The sequence below is a fragment of the Perna viridis genome, chromosome 8 (genome assembly GCF_037379345.1).
Source record: "Perna viridis isolate PV_CMFRI_1.1 ecotype Kerala chromosome 8, ASM3737934v1, whole genome shotgun sequence".
NCBI classification, from domain to species: Eukaryota; Metazoa; Mollusca; class Bivalvia; order Mytilida; family Mytilidae; genus Perna; species Perna viridis.
In genome coordinates, this window is record NC_142452.1 from 21,140,125 (window position 1) to 21,166,285 (window position 26,161).

Consider the following 26,161-nt stretch of genomic DNA (forward strand, 5'->3'; position numbering starts at 1 on the left):
GATGACGACCATAGAACTTCTGTAGTGATGACTTCAATCTTGTAGCAACATAACCCTGTTTAAGAAGCCTATTTGTTAGAGTTCTAGTGCGATACAAAAAGTCTGCGTAGTTTCGGCAAGCTCTGGCATAACGTATGAGTTGTGATATGAACACTCCATTCGCAGATGATGAAGGGATGTTGCCACAGATGAAAGGAAAGTTCACAATTTTGAATATAAAGTCATCACGTTTGTCGTAGTTTGGTGAATAGTTTTCCTTTACCATCGATTTCTAAGTGTAGGTCAAGATAAGAGGCTGACTTCACAGTGTCTGTAGTATCCTTTATCTCAAGTTCTTTTGGGTAGATGCGATTTATCAAATCCCCGAAATTAGGATTGTTTAACGATAATACGTCATCTGTATAGCGGAAACTGAGATTGGAGGATCTAGTCAAACGATATTCTTTCTTTCTGATCAGATCAGCTATGAAGTCAGCCTCATAAGAGTGAAGGAATAGGTCAGCAAGTAAAGGAGCACAATTTGTTCCCATTGGAATGCCGACCATTTGTTGAAAAACACGTCCACCACACTGGACAAATATGTTTAAAAATTCCAGCATTTTGTAAGCATCTTCCTCTGTATATTTGGAAGATGATTTTGAATTATTTCTCACAAAGTATAGAAGTGATAGAATATGTTGTGTAAAGTTAAAATTGGAAAAAAATCAGGTTTTTATACCGTCAACACCATTCAAACATTAATGCGGCATGTATTTGGATAGTATTCATTTCATTTATTGTACCCTTCTATTCATGCTAACTTCAATTTTATATATTTTATGCTGAGCATGATTCTTCAACAAGTAAAGTATTTTCTAATGAGTCAATGTCAAACGGTACAGTATTAGTATAAGCTCCAAGCTCTAGATAAAAAAATAAGAAGTACAATACAACAAATTTATTTAAAAAAAACTGATTTATAATACATTTACCAAATCTTATGTCCGGAAAACTTAAACGTTGTATGAAAGCATGTATAAACAAAAAAAGATAATATTTTTGAAGAATAAACATTGGGCTTTTAAGTAGTAGTCTTTTTAAGAATCATGCAAAGTCTGAAATATATGATACACCCCCAAAAAAGGCTATATATTTTTATTTTTGTAATTAGGTTGCCTTATGGGTCTATATTGTGAAATGTGTAATTATTCATTCATATCTGCCTGCTCTTAGGAGATAATCAACATTGAAAACCAATAGATTCTATTGTATTTGAGTGTCATTTACAGAGTTATCTCCCTTAATTTTGAAATCTACAGTGCATTCTATATATTTTTCATCTCCTATGAACATGGAGTGTATGAAAAACCACATGTTACTTTCTGTTTACTATGACATTTTAAATAAAATATCAAAAATAAAAATATGTAGGCTTTCTAACGATAAATCACATTTTGCATGATTCTTAAGTGGAGTTTTACTTAATTGGTTGGTAAGAAAAGTTCTTTTGGTGTAGCCTTCAAAATTTTATTTACAAGCTGATGTTAAATGATAATGGAGTACAAATTATACATTAGAATTCATGAAAGCGTAAAACTAACATTCATAGACTCAGAACGATGTTACAATGACAATTGTTTTCTAATACACCAAAATATGATACAATATGATAGAATAGGAAGAGTTTTTAGTGACTTTTTGTCACGAAAAGACAAGTCATGAACGTCTCTCTTTTTCTCAATATTATAATTAAACGGAACAATTGTAAAAGTTATAATATGTTTACTGCAAAAACTTCCAATGTTTGTCTTAAGATAACTCATCATAATCTTGTTAATACTTGTACAAATTCAGTACAAATTGGTAAATATTATACACATATTAGGTGCAGTAGATTATGCTACTTAATCGGATTACCATCCAATATTCATAACTAACTTTAAAAGAAATCATGTGTGCTTATTTCCCAGTTATGGTAAAAACCTTTACTGTAATATGCGTTATGTTTTAGCTTAAAAATAGATTGAACGTCCGAATTACAATGTAAACCATGCACCCATTTTCATTAGTACAAAACCACAGAAGCTATAGATAATGGGCCAACGAGTCTTATTTGCATTTTCCGATACTATTATTATCACATTACCGATTTAAATTTTATACAACGAAAACACTATTTCACATTGATTTACCCATTCTCCCATTTCGCTTCTCCGTCTTTATTTGTCTTTCGTTGACGTGACTTCTCAATTTATGACTTGACAATTGTCAATATACCTTGCTAAAGACAAAGAAGCCAACTTATTACTTAGGTTTAATTTTCCTGATACTTGAACTTCGCACTTAAGAATTGTGCTAGTGACAATATATCCGACAGTATAATAAAACCACAGCACAAAGATAAAACAATGCCTCCTGTATATCCTATATATTGAGCTGAAGGTCTGTTATCCATAGCACTCACTCGTGATCGTTTATGTGATGATAGAGACTTTTTATCTATTGCCAATTCTTTTTTCAAATTTTTCAATCGCTCCTCTAAATCTGGCACATGTTGTGAGGACAATACGGGGCACTTGCATTTCTCAGTAGATGTCACTGGTGTGGATGTTGTTTGTAAGTTCCTTGTCGACGGCAACGCACGTGACTGTGACGTCTCAGCGTTCGTATTACCACTTGTTGATACAGATGTTTCGATCAATAACGTCGTCCATGGAGTAGTATAATCACTGTTGGATATAGTCGGCACGTCATCAAATGTCGGAACTATTGTACTTGTTCGATCATGGAAATCTGTCACTGGGTTTGTCGATAATTGTATACTGTCGCTACCTACTGTTGATACCTTGTCATATATTGAATTTGTCCTTTGTGAAAATGTTGTCGATTTATGTGGTGAAGCCGAAGAAGGCTTAATGTTCTCATGTGACAATGAATGTGTTAAGGTTGTCGTATAAGCCGTTGTATTACGGTGTGAAGCAAAATCATCAACAATTTTCATGAAATATTGTTTTGCTAATGATTTGCCTGGACATAAAGTTTCTGAAATATAATTCATTCTTTATTTCGTTATGCTTGGATATGGCTAATACGTTTTAATGACAACTAGTACATGCAACTCGCAAAGGGTTTGTAAGAGGTCATACTAAGTTACCGAGGGTTCCACTCTATAGATAGGTCTCTGCAGATAATTCTATGAAAATTTGTAGAAAAAAAATGTATTGAGACACTCAAACAAGCAAATCCAACAATTTTTTCCCTGTAAAACGTGTATATCGTTGAACTCCTTACATTATGGAGATACATGTAAAAAAAGATAGATATTCTATATTTTATTATAAAATCTGTAGCCATGATAACATTATGAAAACCATATATCAGTATTCATAACAAAGTTGTTGGCTTCCCAAAATCAAGTGTCAAAACATGTTTTCTAAATATCGGGCACTTCAATCTTATTGGCTTTTAATTAGACTGCTGGCACTTTAAAACGGCAAGGAAAAGGAAGGAGACGTAGTGTTGTTGTTAAAATATAAGTGCATCTTTTTTCTGCTCATTTGTTCATGATTTTCAAAAGTTTCGTATTTAATTTTTTGAAAAAAACAGCCAGCTGGTGTAGAGAACTTAATCTGAAAAGGATCTGAATCTTTTGAGATTGTTTAAAGCATACATTTTAAACCTATTTACCTACACAAGTATTACGTCTACTTATGCATGAATACTCTACTAATCACAGTTGATATGTACACCAAGTTTCATCTTTAATTTTCAAGTTTTACTAAATTAGACCGGGTCAACTTTCGACAGTGCTCCACGGTCGAATATGCATAGTGCAAACAAAGATATTACCCGGATGTATGGCAATTGTATCAGCATGAGACGATACAATTTCAAAACAATCCTGTAATATCCTAGGTAACGCACTTACGCCAGGCCTGCTAGTGTGAAAGGCTAAAAATCGGTATTTAAACCACCCGAAATAATCTAAATTGCAACTTCATATCAACTGCGGGCAAACAAAAATATTCGCGTAGAATAGAAGAAAATGTCCTTTTGGCTAGGTTGAGTATGGTACCTGTGTAAGAACCTTGTTTTATCTACTTTTGTAAGTTGGCGTAAGGAGGTAGGCCTAGGGTAAGTGACATAACTCTTGAAATCAGTGTTATGTTTGTATCAAAATCAATTTCACCAAAGCCTGTCAAGCTTTCATTAGAAACTGAATGAAATCAGTTCAAGTTACTTTGATGCTTATATGGGATTGATGTAAAATGCTGAAAACAAAAGTTCCAGTTATTTGTAAGAGTTGTGTCCCTTACCCTAGGTCTACCTCCTTAAGTCACATTATCATTTCGTCAATAGAAATAGAATCAAGTTATGATTTTTTAAATAAATGTATTTGTGTGTAAGTGTAGAGCATCTGCAGTGTTTAAAACAAACAGAATAAAATAAAGGTATCAGAGAATAAGAAACATTTTATGTGGAATAACATATTAAACGGATGTATGATGTGACTTTCGAATGAGTTACAAGTCCACGATGAATACGGGACCAATAAAAACAAACTCTATAATTACTATACCGAAGCGTCAAATTGAAAGCAGATGGCTAAATAATGAAAACAGGAGACAAATGGGGCCTCACTGGAAACAACAGAAAAAATATAATTACTTTCAAAAAATGAAGATGACAGAAAAAATTAAGCATTGCAATAAGAATTGACTTTACAATTGTGTTGCGAAGTAAGTATGTTATGCGGCAACAGCAGCACTGTCGCTTTCCAGGGAGTAAATTTGATAAGTACAAGTTACAAGTTCACTGGTTTTTGAAATACGTGTGCAGAATACTGAAATTTGCAATATATTCTATGACTGATTTTTCTGGAGACGTGATATTATATGACGGATTAGAATTTGAAAATCAAAATCCCTGCGTTTTTAATCATAAAGGTCCAATTTTAAATCTCTATCATCTATGTTCAATGTAAAGTCTAGGTTTGAGGCCCAAGAAGGTACATCAGTTGTATCTTTAACTTAAAGGGAATTGAGAAAATCTTACTAGACGTACAAAATTGATATGCTAAAATTTCTTACTTGTGAGATTAGTTTTAGATTGCAAAATGTCAAAACAATCACATTTTGGAGTTAACGGAGGTAAAACTTTCCGAAAGTATAAAATCCATATTTGTGCCTGTGTTTTTTCCGTATTGATGCTGTCTGTTTAACTGTATTTGTCCAGTTATTGATTTTTGTACCTTTTCGTAAGAAAATTTCGATGAATAATTGTATTTATATGCACTACCGTAAATTGGGAAATGTTGGCATTAGTTTTTGTTTTGGAAGATAACGAAAAGTTAAAACACTAATCGTAATGAATGCACCAAAACTAAACACACCCATACTAAACATGACCATTTTGACAGAAAACCGTCAAATCAACCCGACACTAAAATATCCCAATTTACGATAGTACACAGTGATACATGTATGTAATGAATGCATTAACCTGACTTCTATTGATGATATAAAGATAAGAGTGGTACCGAATTCCGCTTTAACTGACAGCAGGATTGAGGTCTATCAGTTTTTATTATTGTTATTATTATTTATCTGACTAAGAATGTAGCAGTTATTTTTGATACATCAGTTTCTGTATTCGTAGTTATACATAACTATTACTTTTTAAAAAGTAAAACAATGTGTAGTGTTGGTCACTCTGTGAATACCATTGAAAATGATTTTTCATCTTTTGCTCATATTTACTGATGTAATATAGTGGAAATTACTTTACTAACCGTTATACCAAAATCCTTTAAATATAACCAAAGGCGCTCTAGAAAAATCACCTGAAATTTTGCAAAACATATAATGTTTACTGAACAAGAATTACAATAAAACTGAGCTTGTAATTCATTAAAACACATTGTTGACAAATTTCTCTTTAATCTCCATACCAGCCAGTTTTTCATAGGTACTGCAATATTGAAAGTATGTTGCTGTATTGCTTCGACTTTTCGCTTTGTGTATCAATTTCGTTAAAATTGTTCCTCTTTCCTAGCGATACGTACCGTTTTAAGGGTTTCATTTAAGTATGCATTCATGTGGTGTCCTCTCATCTGTATTTTTATTTTTAAATGTATATTTGTAAAATATTTTAGTTACCTTTAATGCGGGTTTTATATAGAATTATTTTGCCCCAGCTTGGGGCCTCAGGAATAAATGTTACCCGAAGGCATCGAACATTCTTTAACACAAGTCTGTGAACATGACCAAAACTGAAAACCTGCAATTTATTATTTCACATAATTTTACATTTGTTTAGAATTTATATGTATTATTGGGAAAAGATAATAAAAAAATTAAAATATGTAACGGATATTCATTCAAACGCCCCTTCTAAAAGGCAAGTCTGGCTCTATACAGAAAAAAAATAACAGGCATTTTTATGGTATTTTTTGTTTTTGTTTTTGTTCTTTTTGTTTTGTTTTGTTTTGCTAAAAATGGAGACATATGTCTTAGTTATTTAGGGTTATTCTCTTATATAAAAAATAACGTTTTTCATAAAAAGTCTTGATCAGTTAAATACCTGTTCTCTGTTCGAGTTGGAATCTGTATATTGTTCATATTGCGTCTCGATTGAATTTGTGCATTTCAAACTAGTGTATGCCAACGTCATAGTCATAGTTTTGGAATTAAAGATCATATCATACAATCCGTATGCTTTTATGTTTCCAATTTCAGTGTTTTCAGGTATATCTAACTAAAATAGAATGGTTGTGAATGATAAATGGTTGATAATCATATTTAAGGCCAACATATAACAGCATATATCTGTTCATGGTTTAATTTGTGACGAAACCGTTTAGATTATTGCATTTGCCTTTCTTATTGTCTGTACTGTTTATATAGCGTTGCAATTAGTCTTACTTTAAAAGAAGTCTATACTGGAATCAAAGATAAAGATTAACTCTCAGTCATTTCGAAGTTATTTTTCCAACCACAAAGTTGGGATTTATGCTGTTTATCTTTCAAAGATTGTTTAATAACAATAGTAAGTATCTGAATAAACAAAAGATCCTTTGTAAAAGGTTGATATTTTTATTTTTAATACAATATTGTCAGTCAGTAAATAAACAGATCGAAAGTTCTATATAAGGACACTGCATACCTGTACAAGTAACAATGCTGACCCGAAATGACCTACCAATTATGACAATTACATACCTAGATATGTCATAATTGCATACTTACTACAAGTTATTTATATGTTTAGGTATTTTTCAAGTGATATATTCTGATAAAAACGTATTTGTGTCTTCTTTTTGACATAGAATATTGGAGTAATAATAGAGTAGTTCCATGAACCGATTGACTGTCTGTAAATTTGTAAGTAAATAACATTATTTTGAATACGGGTAACAACAAAATTACCGAACACTAATCCGATATATAATCAAGTCAAGTCCAAAAGAAATCTGACAAAATAGATATTACATCATCGGAGTAGGTGGTATCACGATGGTCCTGACTTTTTATAGGCATTTCAAGCGATATGGTGCGTTAAATTTAGGTTTACAGCGCGCCAAACCTCCTTCTTCCATTTAGCCGTGAATATACAGGTGGTGATTAATAGCATTTGCAAGCCATAGTTTCATAATCGGTAAATCAGTGGTCATATCAGTACAAAGAATAACTTACAAGAACAATCATTAGTCATTGTTTTAGAAGAGTATTTTTCAAATAAGGACTTATATCTGAAAAATAATTTGGAAACAGACCTTTTGAGACGCATTTCCATATGTTCCTGGTCAGGGGTCTGTTACGCAGATATTTTATGGCGTTTTAGGAAATCGGAGTAGTTGGTACTTGCTCTAGCGTAGTTAATCAATTGTGAAGTATAAACACCATATGCCGTCTTTTTATCGTACATCTTAGTACTGAGATGACCATTGTTGTCGAATTCGAGATGAAGGTAAAAAAAAACAAGCTGTTTCTATAGTCTCCTTATCTCAAGCTCTGGTGGATATATTGAAAGTAACCATTTACCAAAAGAATGGTTGTTAATATTAACGCAAAATGTATTACGTCTGTATGTAAACTTAAAGGATTTCGCATCTTTTATATTTCTATTCTTAAGGAGAAAACTCAGTCGCGTATGAATACCAAAACAAATCGGCTATGAGAGAAGCAGTAAGCGCCCATCGGAGTGCCAACATGTTAATGAAATAGAGCTCCTCCAAATGTGACAAATATGTTATTGAGAAAACTAAGCATGCTACAAACCTGCTTTTCTGTGTAATACACTTTACTCTTCTGAGACGCTTAAGAAAAATATGTGGGTTTGTAACCATGTTTGTTGTCCATCTATTACTGCTAACAATAGCTTTGTAAGTTGAATTGACATCTCTTTCGTGGAGCAAGATGAAGATCCAGCTATATACCGTTTTTATGGATTATTATATGTTTTGGACATGAAAGTTTTATTTCGAGGTTGAGAGAAGACATGAATGACCTGTGGGTGTTAAAGATTTCATCTTTGTCAAAAGAAGTACGTTTGAATGTGGCATTACCTGGAGGGTTACTATCAATTCCAAATTCCTTGAAATGGGCTGCACAAACAAATACAATGCTGTTTGAAGCTTTGTCGGCAGAAACGATTACATATTTGTAGTAAGTGATTATCTCCATCGACAATGGTGGATCAGGTATTACTTTAGAGTTAAATCCTTACTGTGTAATAAAATTTTTATCTTTGTCTTATTTGATATGAATTGAATGTGTTAGTAACAAGAATATGATTTGGAACAAAACATTACGGGAAAAATTAAATGATTGGCAAATTGCTAGTTCAGTTAAAGTTGTGGACATCGATTTGACAACTCACGAATTTGGTCACGGGGGTTTGACATTTTTTAATGTCAGAAATCTAGTGGTCTTTGCCTCTCTTTGTTTAAAAAGGGCAAACAAAAGAATCTTTTAACTGAACGAATCCTTTTCTCTGCAAAGTAGCAAAAAAATAATAACCATCTTTTGTTTACGGAACAGTTCTTCTACATACTATGTCTTGGCCACTAGAAAAATTCTTTGTGAACAAATGAAAAATCAAACATGATATGTAGCTAAAATTTTGAACATTTCAATCGATAACATATTTGTACATTTTTTTTATTATATGTTTTAACAGTCATTAGACATCTTAATGGATGTCAATTTATTTATACATATATTCGTATAGTGTGGACTGTATCCAAAAATACTACCACAAACCCCAAATTTGCAGTTCTTTTATTATTTAGCAATAATGTACATGTTTCATGTGATTCAACTCAAGACATACACTTTTCTAAAAATTGCTACCATTACATAAATTTCATAACGACTCTCAGCGAATAACACAAAAACTACTTGAAAAGGAGGCTTTTGTAGATGAGAACAATCAACTTGTCTTTTATGTTTCTAAGGGGAAAATGAAGACTTTGGTATCCCATCAATGAACTGGAAGATTTTAACTCATAAGTTTCCATAGAAAGAGCAAGGGCACTACCAAATTCCCTTAAATCTGCTTTTTTTTTCAGAAATTCACCAATGCAAAACAAATGGCCGATCAACTAAACCAGATGTATACTTGAAAATATGACAGAAAGTCTTATATCGTGATCTCTTGGTCTATTTAAAAACATGAACATGTTTATGTTTCCACTTTGTACGCAAGTAATACACGACTGCAAATTTTAATTCATCGCCGCGACCACTTTGTTTTTTCAAATTTTCAATTATCCATTTCTTAGTACTTCATTCTATTGCTACAGTGCATGCTTTCATAATGCCAAATGTCATACGTTTTTCTATACAAGAATCAGCAGTCTTCACATAAGTCACCTGATCAAGATTATACTAGTTATGTTGGTCATATTAGGTAGAAGCCTTAGAGTAAACATTACAATTTGTCATTTGGCATCCATCTTTTGTACACGCTCGATTATAATACATTGCATTTAACGCATTTCAGGCAAATTCCAAATGTTCCTTTAATCAGACACGAATTCAGCACCTGCATATGGAGTTTTCATATAACAACTCACGCGTTTTGCGAGAGTTTACCGAACTAAGCAAACTATTTTTTACCATGCTAAACTCCTTACAATTAGGCTTCTGGACAGGGTTATATAACTACTACATTTTTATGGTAGTAAAAGATATCGTTATAGTGTATCTATGAGTGAGAACCGATTTTTTTTGCCGTGTCATAGTTTTCCTTTCCCCTTTCAAATATCTGGGAAATGGCAATTTATGAGCAACTCAGTTGATGTTTTTAGAAAAGCAAAGGATGGTTATCCAGCAGTTGCGTCTGATCCATGCTCCTAGTTTTTGGAAGAGTTATCCGGGTAGCACATTTGATTTTGTTTCTTTGTTCCTTTTATTTTGTTGTTTCATGTTCCTTGTTGTATGTGTCTATATTCCTTGTCTAGTCATTTTCCGTGGAATGTGTTCTTATTGATTAACGTTCGAATGCTCGTTACCCTTGACTTGCCTTTCATTTAAAGGTTAAGGTTCATCAACAATAGAATACTACACAGTGTTTAATGTGGTATACAAACAATGTATATATCAAATGCTAATTGTCAAAGACAAAACATTCCTGGGCAAATATGATTTCCTTGTCTGGTCTTTGATCTTGGAGAATACCTCTTTCTTTTCCACTCGAATCTTGATTCCCTTGATTACACTTTCATTTAAAGATGGTATGAGTAAAACTTAATATTGTTGACAGACTTACCATATTGGTTTGATTATAGTTTTTCTTGATTTCATATTCAACTGTCCGATTAGATGATACCATGTTTGAATCTTTGTGAGAAAAAGAAAACGATGATTTGAAACTTAGTATTTTTCATAGTTGCGAATATTGATTTCTGCCATTTAAACTGCCATAAAGAAAAACCTCATTAAAAATACTTGGACAGCGTCTGTCTTAGATATGATTATTCATTAACAAAAGACATGGGAAAATGAAAAAGAACATTAGGAGCTCATGTAACAATAATGTTTTTGCTGAATAAATGATAGAAAAATGATACCATATTTCACAAGGGTTTTTGTTTTTCATGAAATTAAAACAAAAGAAAGTGTCTTGTATTTAGTTGATCTTATAAGAACATTTTATTTTGATAAAGCATATAGGAAAAACAGTAATACTCATTTCCCTGCATTAGATTGACCAACCGTGTACCCTATTCATATTACAAAAAATATGGGTATACTGACAAAGTTTGTAATAATGATTTTTCTCTCTTAGATTTTTAAAGGATAAACGTATATTTAAAGAATTTAGATTATTTTTTATCCTTGAAAGTACATAAGTTATGAAATGTTAAAAAGACTGCATATTACAAATGAGTGAGGAATCAAAAACATGCGTAAGTTCATACTTTTGATGGTGGTCGAAAAAAAAAGATTGTCAATCCCTATTGCCATGGTGATTTTTCGAATCTCTGAATGAAAGTTATATAACAAAAACAGTTTTTGAGTCTTAGTTTTAATTAGAAATTACCTGAAAAACTTGAAAAGATAAGTACTGTCGGCTATGGAAAAAAATAAATATTACTGCTTTCACTACATGCTCATTCTGATATGTCTTTAATCTGATGTTTGAATAACTGTTTAGCATTTCCGAGAGATTCGATGTTTTAGTTTTTAAAAGAATCATTCACAAGTGAATCTTTTAAGCCATTTTGATTTGAAAATTCCAACGGATGTCGTTTTGAAGCGTCCTATTGTGCTTAGAATAACCAGCTACCAGCCTCGAGAAAGCCATTAAAACTTTATTTTAAATTTCAAAACTTATAAGATTATTGTTTGCCTGATTAATGGTATTTATATAACAAGAACAGTACTTTTACTACAGGTTCTTTACTGCGTGTTTAATATAAACAAACATATTCAATTCTTTAATCATAAAGGAAAGTATGGTATGAATGGAACAAGCATTCATAGATTCAAAGTTAAGTTATGTATGCTTTAACGATACTGTTTATGCAAACGAAAACAACTATTTGACAAATTCGTTTAGGTATTTATGTAGGAATTACAAACGTGCCCGATTTCAATTATGTGTAAAACAAAGTCACATAACGACGATTTTTTCCAAATTACCAAAACAGCTGAGGACCAAAACTATTCTATAAAAATATCTAGCTCAAAACATTATATCATTTGATGGTGTTAAAGGTTGAAATTTAGAACGTGAACACAATGTAGCAGGTTTCATACATTAACGTAATGAAGGGGCATCTGTACACGAACGCAACGTGAATTAAGAACAATGTGCGAGAAAATGTAATTAGGGGTGCTCATGCGCGGTTGGAAGATGAAGTTTTTGGCCTTTGCGTTTGGTCTAAAAAAGTTTTATCCATCGATGTATTGTTCAAACTTCCGCCATAAATCATAATAATCCAGGTTTTTGAGTTCATTGAAGAAAAACATACATTTAAATTTTATTGTATCGTCAGGTTTCAAATTAGCACTTTTTTTGTTAAAGAAAGTTGAAGTTTGAAGATTTTATATATAAAAGCGGTTTGATAATGTCATGTTCACAACTTTATTCTTAAAAAAGTCGGGCGCAAGTTGTTCGATTAAATGAATATGTTCACGTTTGTGCGAGTCGAATAGAAAAGTATGATTTTTTTCGTAAATGTTTGTACTACGCGTGAAATTTAAGTTTTAAGTGATTTCCTTCGGTTTTTTTTATGTGTGTGTGTTTTTATTCTTTTATCCTAAAGATTTAGGCAAACAAAATCTGAATATTTTTTATGTTTTCATCAATGTATTAAAGAAAAAAGACAACACTACCGAAAAAAATATTATAAATACACACCTTGATACAGATATACTTTAATAAGTCCAGTGTAATAACAATTGCACAGCAGCGATATTATTATACATTGTACTCGTAGAAGATCCAGGTTATTCATCTTTTCCGTCTCAAATTCCTAGAAAAGGCATGAATGTGTTTACAAAAAGTAACACCACTTATCTTTATACAGAAAATCATGTAATTCTTTTTTTGCGCCGTCCCAAATCAAGCTAAGTCACAACACAATGCTATGAAGGTGAAACGTTTAGAATGGGTTTTTTTCAAGTTTTTACTTAAACATCTGTATTTGTTGTTTTTCAAAGCTCAATTGCCTGCCAGCATGTTTTTGTAAACTGAATATTCTAAGAATGTCATTATTATACCTTGTATGAATTATCAGTGTTTCAAAGTCCGCCGTTATCATACAGACGCAAAATCTTATGGCTGTCAAACGATTAGGTTCATACGGTATATTTTTTTCATATTTTTTCAGATGGAATCGGTTTTATTAATTCAAAATGCTTCCTGTTAATAGAGACACACTTTAAGGAATTTGATTTGATTAAAATCTTAATATTGTTCACAAAATCAGAAAAAAAGGTACAATTCTGTGTCATGGTGGAACATGATATGACTTGAAGGAATCTCTATTTTGAGTGTAAAAATCATTTGCTTAGGGCCATAACGTTCTGAAATAAATTTCTGTCACTGTTATGTTCATTCTGTCCATTTTTCTACAGATTTTGTCAATAATATCAAGTTATTTTTTACCCGAAACTTGTCTTTAATGTAATAACCTACTCGTTCAAAACCATAAACATCGAAGTTCCCCTTAATTGAATTTTCCGCCTGTTTAAAAAAAATATTTTATTTTTCGTTGATCTTCACTTTAATTATTACGTCTTTTGTTATCATTTTGTTGTTAACGCAGTCAATACATTATGAACAGCTTTCTAAGTATTTCTTTCCAATAAAACATAATTTGAATGATTAATTATATGATTAAACAGCTATTTTCGGTCGCTCATGCATGTATGAACGTATCTCCTCGGAGCTCCCAAACTCAATGAACGGCTAAAGGCCGTTCATGTAACGTTTGGCAGTGGAAAGATCAGTTCATACATGCACGGACGACCGAAAATAGCTGTTTAATCCTTGTAATTCCATCCCGACATTTGGAAATTCTTATTTTTTAATGTGCTGAACCGGTAATTGTATTTATAGAATTTAGTTATAGGACAATTTAATTTTTGGGGCGAACTTAATTGTAGTTAGATTTTAAGCATTTATAAGTTTCTTTCCCCGAGCTAAAAATTACTCTCTGTAAACAAACTGTACCGGTAAAATCAATGTCAATGTAATTAACTCTTCTTACGGCCATATTATGCCGTTTTGGTCGTTGCCAAACTCTCTCGAACTATACAGTCGCCATATTAGTTTCAATTTGACCGGCGTTCATGCATGTATGAACGTTCTCGCGAAGTCCATGGAAGTGTAAACTTTCTGGTATCGACCAATCAAAAACGGCTATAAGCATGAAGAATCTTATGATTAGAATTATTATAATATGATTGAATCAATCATTGTAGGCGAAAATATTATGTTATAAAGACATGCAGTAAAACAGACGTCTTAATCACATTTTCAAAACACATGATAAGTTTCATTTTTGGAAAGCGTTACTTAAGGTAAAATGTTTATGTCATGATTGATAAACATTCTTGTTAAAATGGTAAATTATATACTGTGAAATGATAATAAAGGCTATTAATATTGACTTCAAGCATTCGTGAAGTTTTATTTCGGAAAGAAAAGCATCTAAAGCATCTTATTAGTCACCAACTTAATACATTATATCAAATAATCTGCTCACATGTATTTTATAGTTATTTAGAATAGTTTTCAAAAAAATGAGTACTATAATAAGCCAGACTGACATTTTTTTTCGCTTTTTAATTTAAAGTATATCAGAACGTATATATTTTTATTACAGCAAAAGCAGTTGAATAAACATATTACTGAAATGTCGGTTAAAATATAACGTAAAGACATTGCCTTTACGTGAAAAAATAAAACAGATACGACCGAAACTCCGGAAAACCAATCTTAATATAATTAAGTTTAAATGTACATGATGTAAGAGGTTGAAAAAAATAAGGGGTTACTGTCCCTTTTCTCGTTTTTTGTAAATAATAAAATTTCAATTACTTTTTTTATAGAACACATTACCGCAAACTTCATTTGGAGATAATGGAGTCTAAACAATATTTACAGGATGTCATATAATGCATGTAGATTGTACAGGAACCGTTCGCTCTCCGTGTAACAAAGACGGTCTACATACACAAGTAGTTAGCAGATTAAAACTAAATGCATAAAAATTAGAGGTAAGGGAAAGACAGACGAAACACATAACGTTTGAGTTAAATAGTCTTTTGTTAAGGAAGAAGCTTTCATATCATATCAAGCAGTATTTGTTCTTAATAGTTCACATTTAGAATAATCTGATACTCTTAATTCTGAAAAAAAAAAAAAGATTATCTATGTACAGGTATGTTCTGCATGACAAGTTCTTAATTATTATTTCGTAAATGACAATGACCGAGTGCACATAAACACGATATCAATTGTTTAAAACAAGATATGTTTACAATTGATTTGTAAAAAGGATATTTGGCAGTGAATACCAAGAGTTGTTTAAACATAGCGCAAATATGACAGGGGATTAGGTCTCATATACATTTGTTCACCTTTCTGGTTATTCGTTTTTTTTTTAAGAAGTCCGAATCCGCATTTGGTTTTAGTTCTAAACTGTGCGTAGATGAACCTTACATATTGCATATCTACACTTGGTCCTTCAGGGCCCATGAAGCTCTTGTGCGTAAATGTTTGTAGTTAATTCTATTTCCTGACTTGTCTTCTTTTCCTGATTTTTGAGACATCAGTCTTCGTTTGCCTACTTTTTAACGTTGTCAACTCACTTACTCGAGCAACTTCATTGTCCATTGTAGACATACAATTATTTTTTTTTATTATTATTTTTAATCATTTTTCTTTTCATTTCACAAACACAGTCTGCGATTATCCAGAAAAGCAGAGGACGCTTACCCTACCGGTGCACCTGGTCCATGCTCCCAATTTTAGTGGAGTCCGAGTTGCTCATTTGCTTGTTTTACTTTGTATGTATGATTTTAGTTACTTTATGTTCTCTGTTGTGTATGTCTCTTTTCCATGTCTGGTCTTTGTCCCTGGATTGCATTCTTTTGATTACCGCTATAACCGTGGTTCCCTCTTCCAAACATAAAGTAGTTTAAGATGACAAAAAAATAAAAAGTTTCAAAAATCGATTTCATTACATGTAACAGAATTTTGCACTTGTGTATACTTTGCACAACATACTAGCATCTTGTAACATTTTTGTACTATAATTATTTTTACCTTAGAAACATTAATGTTGGTTTGATATAATGTTTTATAATTTGTCGATTCGTTGCATGAATTCTCACTGTATTTCAAAGTAAATCTCCATAAACTTGTGTTAGATCTCGTTACGGAGGTTACCATTATGTATTGGATGGTAGTTGGTTCTGTTCCAAATTCTTCCATTAGGTCTATCTAAATTAAACGACAAAAGTTGTTTTTGTAAAATGATATTTCTGTAACCCATGTCGCTTAGATACTTACATTGATCACAAAACAAAGTAACTCCATAAGATAACACATCTGTATACTACACATGTTTATACTGACATAAAAATGATAGATACAAGATTTACAAATTCTTATCATATGAAACATGAAAAATGATATATTATAAAAGAGTAATCAAGGGAACCAAGGTTATAACGGTAATCAAAAGAAAGTAATCCAGTGACAAAGGCCAGACATGGAAAATAGACACACACAACAAAGAACATGTAGTAACTAGCCATACATAAGTAACAAAAGCAAATGAGCATCTCGGACTCCAATTAAATTCGTATCACATACTTACAGCAGACTCTTCAGCTTATATTGGCCGAGGATAATACGGCATATGAAACAGATTTTGGCATGTATCAAGATTAAATATTTTATGAAAGTACATACCTCTAACAGCTTTTGATTCCTAAAGTAGAATATTCCTATTGTAATCGGAGAAGTATCCATATCATCTAGATAAAAAAGCTGATTCATCAGACATTTAATGCAAAAAATATCTGGAGTGCATGTTAATATTCCTTTAAGAGTCCCTTAAATTGTATTTCATTTTTTTTAAATTTTTGTGTTCATATTATCTAAGATATTCACACATGTCGGTATTTACAATATTCAAGTTTTACTGGAATCATGACCTTGTAAACTGAAAACAGGAGAAGGGTCCTTGATAAATTAACAATTTTTTTTTCTTTGCTTATTCACATTTTTCAAAACAAATATTACATATTCCACAATTGTCATTCCTTGATCAATTGCAACCCGCAGGAAGGTGTTGCAAAAATAAAAATAAAATAAAATAAATTCGTTATTTCGTTCCAAGTTTTGTCTTGACATTGAAAATCTTTATTTTTCATGAATATGCATGGTCCTATGTATCGCGATTGTTAATTAAAAAGAGAAAGATAATAGAAACCAACCAAACTAACAGGGGTATCTAGAATTTCCCAGAATGTAATTATGACCACTTCAATCGAAACATCTGGATATCCCAGAAAATAACGATGAACACTTCAATCGAAACATCGAGAATAACCCAGAATGTAACTATGGCCACTTCAATCGAAACATCTGAATATCCCAGAATGTGACCATGACCACTTCAATCGAAACACATCGGATCATGTCAGTAGGATTATTATAAATATCAGGTTATGACAACTTTCAAAAAATGAACTTTGAAATTTGCAACCCAATTTGCTGAATATGTTAAATGATAGTTTTAACATTTTGTATAGCTAACTGAATATCAAAGAGGTAAAAAAAACATTTTTGTTAACTCCTCTGATTATCATTTTTCAAGGAAAGGGCAGACAGACATAAATACATTAACAAATACGCCTAATACCGAGATCAAATATGAAAGACAAATAGTTACAGATTAGACATTTTATTTCTACATTATGTCCACACACATACTAAAAGTCGTAAATACCTCTCGAAGTTAAACAATAAATAACACAAATTCACAGTCTTGATTCAATTTGCTGCAATATAAAACTTAAGAATCTTTAGATCAACAATGAAGTTATAGACTATCAACGATATTATATGACAAATTTGCTATATTTGGTCTTCCCACACTACATAATAATAAACACATTACACCACAAACAAATTCTCTTACACCAAGTTTGTCATGAGAGAATAATGTAAAAAGCCTGAACCCTATCACTTACTTATAACCAACAAACACTTTCTTATCATCAATTAGATCAATACAGAACAAAGAGTATGAATGTACATGTACATTACCAAACAATTACAAAGTTAAATTAAATTTTAAAAAATCAAATTAGACTTTAAGAAGCGATTAGCGGACTAACAACAATATATTTTTTTTTCAAATCATCAAGACAACCTTGTCAAAAATGCTGGAATTCTTGATTAACAAGTACTTGTTAAGTGCAGTGGATGTGTTACTTCAACTGAAAGTCAGCACTCCATTGAACAATATATGGTCCGATGCTTGCTGATTTATTCTTTCACTGTTATGAGGATGACTTTATAGCTTATTTAAAGGGATAAGCCAAAACATTCGGTCTTAGATTCAGTTATAGAGATAACATTTTGTTTTGTTTTGTTTTGTTTTGTTTTAAATAAGACTTGATTCGGATATTTTATTGGAAAGGAAAACTTATGACCAAACTATATGGCACACCCAATGACTGCTCATTTCGTATTGTCAACTTTCGTTCATCTTCAGCACCTGCATGTACAATTGTCATATCATAACTAAAGTGTTATACAAGAATGTTGCCGAAACTATGCGGGCTTTTTGTACCGCGCTAGACTTTTCACGATTACAATAATGCTTCTAGAACAGGGTTATATTGATACAAGATTTGTCATCCCTACAAAATTATATTATTGTCATCATGAACTTATGAGTCATAATGGTTAATGGTGTATCAATATTCACCATGGGAACCGATTTGTTTGCAGTGTCTACTACGAACGTGACATTTTACAATCTATTCAGTCGGTGTCTGTTTCTAGGAGGACGCTTACCCTACCAGTGCACTTGGTCCATGATAAAATGAGTGTAGTACAGTTTGCTCATTTATTCCTTTTTCCTTGAACGTATGTTGGTTGTTTTAAGTATTTTATTGTGTTTAGCTATTTTCGTTGTCAAGACATTATACTTTGATTATGTTTCTCTTGATTAGTTTCGAATCTTTGTTCCCTTGATTTCACTTAAATTTAAAGGGTAACTGTCACCAACAATAAAATACTAACTATTGTTTAATTTAGTCAAACAAACTAGATATCAAATCTAATAGTAACTAAATGACAAAACATTATAGGCATGATTTTTATCGACTCAATGAAGGACAGATGAACCGACTTATCAATGCTGGGACGCCTTAAGACGTGGCGACTTTTAACGATCTGTTTTTATTTATTTATTCATTTATTTATTTTCTGATTTTTTATCTATCAATCTATTTATTTGTTTTCATGTATCAATATTTTACCTTGGGGTGCATTAAATGGTTCAGAAAAATTATTTGGTATTAAAAAATACGGTTCTCCCCAACTTGTTCCATTGAGTAAGCCTGTGTTTAGTATGGCAAACCATGCATCATAATGATACGTAAGTGTGGTAATCAATAGCTGGTACAATGGATCCCTGAAAAAAGTAACTTATATAAAGGGGGACTGCAATTTTTATGATATAAAGTGATTTAATATTTACTCTTGCAGAGACAAATTAGTACTTATTGTATAATGTAACTTATGTATATTTGAGCCATTTGAGCCATCCTGTTCTACTGAAAATAAAAAAAAGTATCATTTTATCGGTTATAACGTAAGAAAAAGGCGGTCGTTCCGAAAAAAAAAACACGTGCAGGATTCTTTTACTTTGCGTCGGATTAACTCTTTTATATTATAATTAAGATATGTTTTCTAATTTGTTTAACTTTTTTTGTGCATTTTCTTCATGTTTTCATGTGCTTTTATTATTTCAGTATTTCTTTTCTCTGCTTCTCCTTTGGTATGGACTTTAAAGTTTTGGAATTGAGTATCTAAACTTACGTCCAATTAAACTTCACTTGTAATGCTGCATTATTAAACGAGCTGTCGACCAGTCTATCTGTTGTCATCCATGTTTTCATTTCCTTTGAATTTGACAGTGAAGTATTGAACACCATCCAAGCATGAATATCTCCATACGTATTGAGGGTTATAAGGGCAACCTGTGTGAATATACAATACTATAGATGTTAGCGTACTTGTAAGTATATGAGTACACTGAATTAATTCTCTATGATTTGTTCGCTTATCTGCTTCTTGAACGGCTAAATATGCAATAACACACCATAAATAATGCGATACGGACAAGTGATGTCTATATTTGATATTAAAATCACGTGGTTGTGACTCGTTGTCTTGTTTGTTTTTATTGTGACGCATTTCTAATAAAATGTGATTGGTCGATAGCGGAGTTATGACATTTCTTACGTTTTTTTCTGTCACAACTGATAACTTCATTGACAGACGATCGCTAGAATCAGATAGAAAAAGATTTTATGACCAGTAAAATTGGTGTTTCATGCGCATTGTGTATTTTCGGGTAACATGTATATGTTTGACTATAAAGTAAGTTGAACAAGATGGGAAATACAGTAAACATTCAAGAGTTTACAAAGTAATGGAACGTTACACCTGTACTTTGATGTTATTGGAGATTCAAAATATTATTTTCTATTTAGATAAAAAAAAAGTAGTTTTTAATACAAACAAATCAATAAGACATTAATTTGTTCATTTTTTGGAATACTGATGCAATTAAATTAAAATAATATTTTTTTTTATGATTAACCTAATAAGATGTCGTATTCAGAGTCAAATTCAGAATGTACATTTGCTGTTTTTTTCTCGATATACAGATGTAGATATGAATTTGTACGTATATGAAATGGTATGAGATAATTTTCAAATGCTTCAAGGATAAAAGCTGTAAAGTATACTTAATGTGTAGTCATAATGGCGTACAACAACTGACACTTAACTAAATCCAAAAAGGTATTTGGCCTGTATATACACATTTTATAGCTAACCCTTCAAAATCGTTATTTGATCAATTTTAAATTATTACACATGAGCATTGTTAAAACATAACAAAACATTTACTCCTGTTAAGTATTTCCATCTGATCATACTATTAATATGCTATGAACAATGATCACAGTGGAAATTTTACATATTTTGCCACTATTTGCCCTTGGATTACATTCTTTTGATTACAGCTAGAACCTTGGTTCCCTTGATTACTCCTTCCTGAAATAATGTTTGTACAATACAAACCTCGTCAGGTGGATCACTTTGCCAGCTATCAATTACAAAGCTTCGGAAGTTACCATATAATATAAGATCTGGTAGTTGCATTATTTGCATATATCTGTCCCAATTATCAATGCTTCCTAGTGTACTGGAACGACTCCAGTAATCTAGCATGTTGACAATTCTACCTTCTTGAAGCAGCATTAGATTGTACACCTTCCTTATACCTAAAGATAAACGATACTATTCCTCGATGGCAATTCCTTTTAAATATACAGTCTGCAATTTGCAGCAGTAAAAGACGAAAAATGTAGCAATAGTATAACCACTACTATGGTATTTCACAAATTAATGTTGAGGATTTGGAATTTCCCCCACTTCATCCACCTTTTTTGCAACGAATTTCATTCATGGAGATCGAGAGTAACTACACTAGGTTTTCCCAAGAAAAAACGGTATTTTTCAAGCAATTTATATATCTTTCGTGAATGCAAAGCCGTAATCATTTTCCTTAAACATTTATGTGATATTATGTTGCCTAAACATAAATTGCTTGTGTGTTGTGCCTGTGGTTGTGAAATATTGTTTATATTGTTTCACTTTCGAAATAACACTAAGACTTGCTTGTTAGACTATAATGCATAGAAGAATGTTCACGTTTACATTTTGGGAAGCTGTACACGTGGGAACTAGACAGATCTTATTATATGGACAGATCAGGGTAAATTTCGTATCCCCCAATTTATTTTCCATTGTAATGTTTAGATCAAAGAGTAATTTCCCTTTATTTTAAATTTTCTAGTGCGTTCTATGTTATTTATTTCATTCTTTCTATTTCAGTCAATTGCAAAACAATGTCCATTTTGTTAGATTACACTGTCTTTCGGTTTTCCATGACAGGCCCTTAAAACTTTCTTTGTACCATTTAAATTGATGAAACGGACACCAACATATGTGACTTATTCATATTAACTCAATTTTAATAGAGATATTTATAAGATAAAGAGCTAATATTAATGGGATTAAACTGTCGGGACATTCCTCTTATTTTATCACAATTTTAATAGAATAAATAAAATATCCCACACCTAAACTAACATCAAGCAGGTTGTTCAACGTGTAACATTACAAAAATGTCTGTTGGAACACACTAGATGTCTACTACAATTTGCAATGACCATAGTAAACGTTAATTTATCAGTGATCGTACGTTGCATTTCAGAGACGGTCCATATAGAAACCAGGCAGGTTATAATATATTGACGACACAGAGTAAAATCGTATCCACAAATTTGTTTGTTCCTATGTAATGTTTAAACTCGTTAGAGAATTGTTTCTGTATCAAAAACTTGTGGGTGACTCAGAACATACATTACAAATTCCCTACCAATTGAATTATGAGAATATCAAATAGTCATTTCCCTTTTTTAAACGTTTCAAGTGCTTTATAGGGATTTTTTTATATTCTTACCTTATTAGTTAATCAAAAACCAACATTCACTTAAAAAAAGCCTAAGTTTGTTTTTCCTAATAGATAAACACGATTGAGAAACAAAATTTGTTATGTGCCAATCATTGCATGTGTTTTCTATGAACACTTCTTAAAAGCTCAATAATGTCTTAATTTATGAAATACGAGGTATTCCAAATTTTTTAAAGCTGACGCAGTTTCGAAACGTGATCTACAACTGGGCACACACTTTGTATATTTTTATCTCTTTATTTTCATATACAGTTATCCATTCATTGGTCATTGTTTAGGCATGCCTTTGTTCTTTTATGTTATCTTATATAATTTTCAATCAGACAACCTAGAAAGGGCAATTAACGACCCTTCAAATCATATATCGGACAGCCGTGAGTAAGATAAGTGCATTAAGTCCAGACATTTGTGTTCTTGTGCTAGGTTATGATGAGTCGTTTGAAAAAAGAAATACAGGAAATAGACATTAGTATATAGAAATAATAGAATTATTAATAATAAAAGAAATTTTAGCACCCGACATCATTTTTCACTAATATAATGAAGGGTATAAACAAAATTATCGAACTGACTATCTCTAGGCAATAGTCATAGGAATATGATTAACCCTAGGCAATAATTATAGGAATATGATTAACCCTAGGCAATAGTCATAGAATAGACAAAATGGAAAGTCTCTTCAATAAACGGCAATATCAGGGTAAAGACTGAAGAGGTGTAAACTACCAAAATGGTCCTGACTTGGTACAGGAATTCCGATTGAAAGGGTTAATTAAAGCAGGTTTTATAAAATTGCCACCGGTCAAAATTTGGAAAATCAGTAATCGAAAAAGTACAGAATATATTAACAATAATCAAATGAAAATAAAAGGAACTAAACAAGTGCATGTACATTACAAGTAAACACACAACACAAACTGCAAAATAAAACCTGAACTTTGGGGGTATAGAAGTACAGAAAATGAATTTGTAGATATTATAATATATTATTAATCAATCATATATAATCTGTTTGTCAGAAACAGTATATTTCCCAATAAGATATGGATATCGGAAATAAAACTTTTTAGGCAGAGTACGAGACGTTTGTATTAACACCATGGCAGAAAAGGTGCTACTAGAACTAGAATACCTGAACCACAGAGAAATTAACACCATATACAAAGGCAGCTGGTATATTACTGCACAAGAAAAGACAATTTTAAATTTTAAAATCAAAACCTTCTCGTTTGTCATTAATGTTCGTCCTTCGAGGTGAATGTCTGAAAATAATGCAGTGAGAGATGTGTTAGTAGTCTCCTGAATTTCTAGTTCTGGTGGATAAATAAACGGAAATCACTGTCCAAATTTAGGATTATTAAAACAAAGAACATCGTAAATACATGTATATCGATGTGAAAAAAGTCGATAAATCTGTGCATATATTAATTGCTAAAACATTTATTTATTCATTATTGATAAGAGAAATCAAACAAATATAACAAGACATTTAGAATTTTTAAAAATACTTACCAGGTGCCGCCCTTGCTATGTTTATCAAAAGTATTATATGTAAAGCATTAAATAAAACCATGTTTTCGCTTCCCTGTCCTAAAACATTACTGTTTTATCCAACGGGTTATAGATCATATCCCATATGCTGAAAACACAAATGATTTCTGTGAGAAGAAAGTTGTGCGTTAGAAATAAATGTATATAATTATATGAATAAATTGATATTCATCTAGAGTACTAAGAAATCCCAGCTTCATAATAAAGCAAACTCCTTTACACCCGCGATGTTCGAAATCAAGCAGCGTCAAATGAATGGTAAACATAATTCAAATGAAAAATAATTAAAATGTTGCATGAGCAAAAAATGAATAAAAAATATATTAGATGAAGTTACTTCCTATCTGTAAGTCAATGCATGAACGGTTTGAGTGCTGAGAATCGCACCAGGAAATCAGTTCCAACGACATTGATATGTGCAAGGTACATTAACTTGGATTTACAACAACAGCAAGTTCTGCACGAGAACACAAACAACTCTCAATTCACAGATCTCGGAAAGTTCAATGTGCTTTTCACAACTGATGTTCTAACTGCAAATGAAATTAGTTCCATTTCGCTTAATATAAATAAAGTTTGATTATTTGAAATAGAATATTACTCTTGAAAATGTCAAACTTGTTAATAAAACCACTCATGTGTAACCTTAAGAACCTTTGTTAAAAACATTCGTCCAGACTGTTATACTTATCAAAAACACTGACCATCTATTCATTGTGTATAATATGAATACAAATATATTTGTATGCAATTCGTAAACTTCAAGTTATGCGAATATCTTACTATAAAACGATTAAAAAATGCCCCAAATATAATGTACATGTACAAATGATTTTCACCACATATAAACAGTAAAGACCAGAAAATAAGTTAAACAGTTCGTGTAAATGTTAATTTTTATTTTGTAAAGCAAACAACAAGTGGCAAATATCAGTAGAGGAAACTACACTTAAACTTCTACATCATTAATATCAAAATGTGACACGGAACTCACGTGTGTTGTATTTGTTACATGGCCATATACTATAGCATTCATATAGGATGAATTAATGCTTCTACAGATTGATTCTAAGGATAGTTTTGTGTTGCACATACGAAAAAAAATTGTATGAGACTATCTTTTTTCTCATAGAAGAGACCAGAAAATTCCTAGTTATACATTTGCAAGAATTCCTCATCTCAATTACGAGTTAAGGATGTTAGCTTTTCATGTTCGGACTCCTCTGGTTTTAATTATTTCATAGCATTTATATTTTTTACATAGTAACCCCCACATTTCTTTTCATAATTTCATTTAAGCACACCTTAAAATGGTATTTGGTAAACTTTTATGAAACCATTATTATTTCTTCAGTGTTTTAATAGATAAAACATACTAGGACAAAACCAATCTGCCAAAATATCAAATGCTTGTATAAAAAAACAAGCACATTTTTTTCTATTACAAGATTTCACAACCCTCTGAAATCCCTGGTTTTCTTAAATAGAGCAGCGAACCTTCTGAAGATATTCGTGAAAAGAAAAAATGACATATTTAAACTCGTGCTTCACACTTTCGAGCCGACAAGCATACAAGAATTAAGGGTAACAACAAAATTACCGAGTACTTACCCGATCCGTAATCAACTCAAGTCCCGACTTGGTAAAGTCATTTCAAACGAAATGGTGGGTTAAATCTATGTTTTACAGCGCGCCAAATACCCTCTTTCACTGCGGCGTAAGGTGAATGACATTTGCATGCTACAGTGTCATAATCGGTAAATTAGTGGTCACATCAGTACAAAATTATAAAACAAAATTAGATGAAATAAATAG

General features: G+C 31.7%; 1 protein-coding gene across 1 annotated transcript; it reads right to left on the reverse strand.

The window, feature by feature from the left end:
• Positions 1–922: 922 nt before the first annotated feature.
• On the reverse strand, positions 923–26,161 carry LOC148609801 (uncharacterized). The gene is made up of 13 exons (XM_088541057.1): positions 25,958–26,161; positions 24,308–24,434; positions 21,337–21,539; positions 20,065–20,225; positions 19,503–19,657; positions 16,918–16,982; positions 16,267–16,443; positions 12,850–12,964; positions 10,753–10,823; positions 6,562–6,735; positions 6,138–6,258; positions 5,771–5,821; positions 923–3,021 (listed from the first exon to the last, which is right to left on the reverse strand). The coding sequence occupies exons 2-13, from the start codon at positions 24,366–24,368 to the stop codon at positions 2,294–2,296; spliced, it is 2,082 nt and encodes a 693-aa protein (XP_088397183.1). The 5' UTR covers positions 24,369–24,434; positions 25,958–26,161; the 3' UTR covers positions 923–2,293.

Bases quoted from the DNA above. Each gene is read 5' to 3' on its own strand.
- LOC148609801 (XM_088541057.1), bottom strand. From the start codon at position 24,368: ATGGTTTTATTTAATGCTTTACATATAATACTTTTGATAAACATAGCA. The intron at 21,540-24,307 runs GTAAGTATTTTT...GTTTATCTTTAG, and splicing joins CATAGCAAGGGCGGCACCTG to GTATAAGGAAGGTGTACAAT. The intron at 16,983-19,502 runs GTAAAATATTGA...TTTTTTATCTAG, and splicing joins ACCATTTAATGCACCCCAAG to ATGATATGGATACTTCTCCG.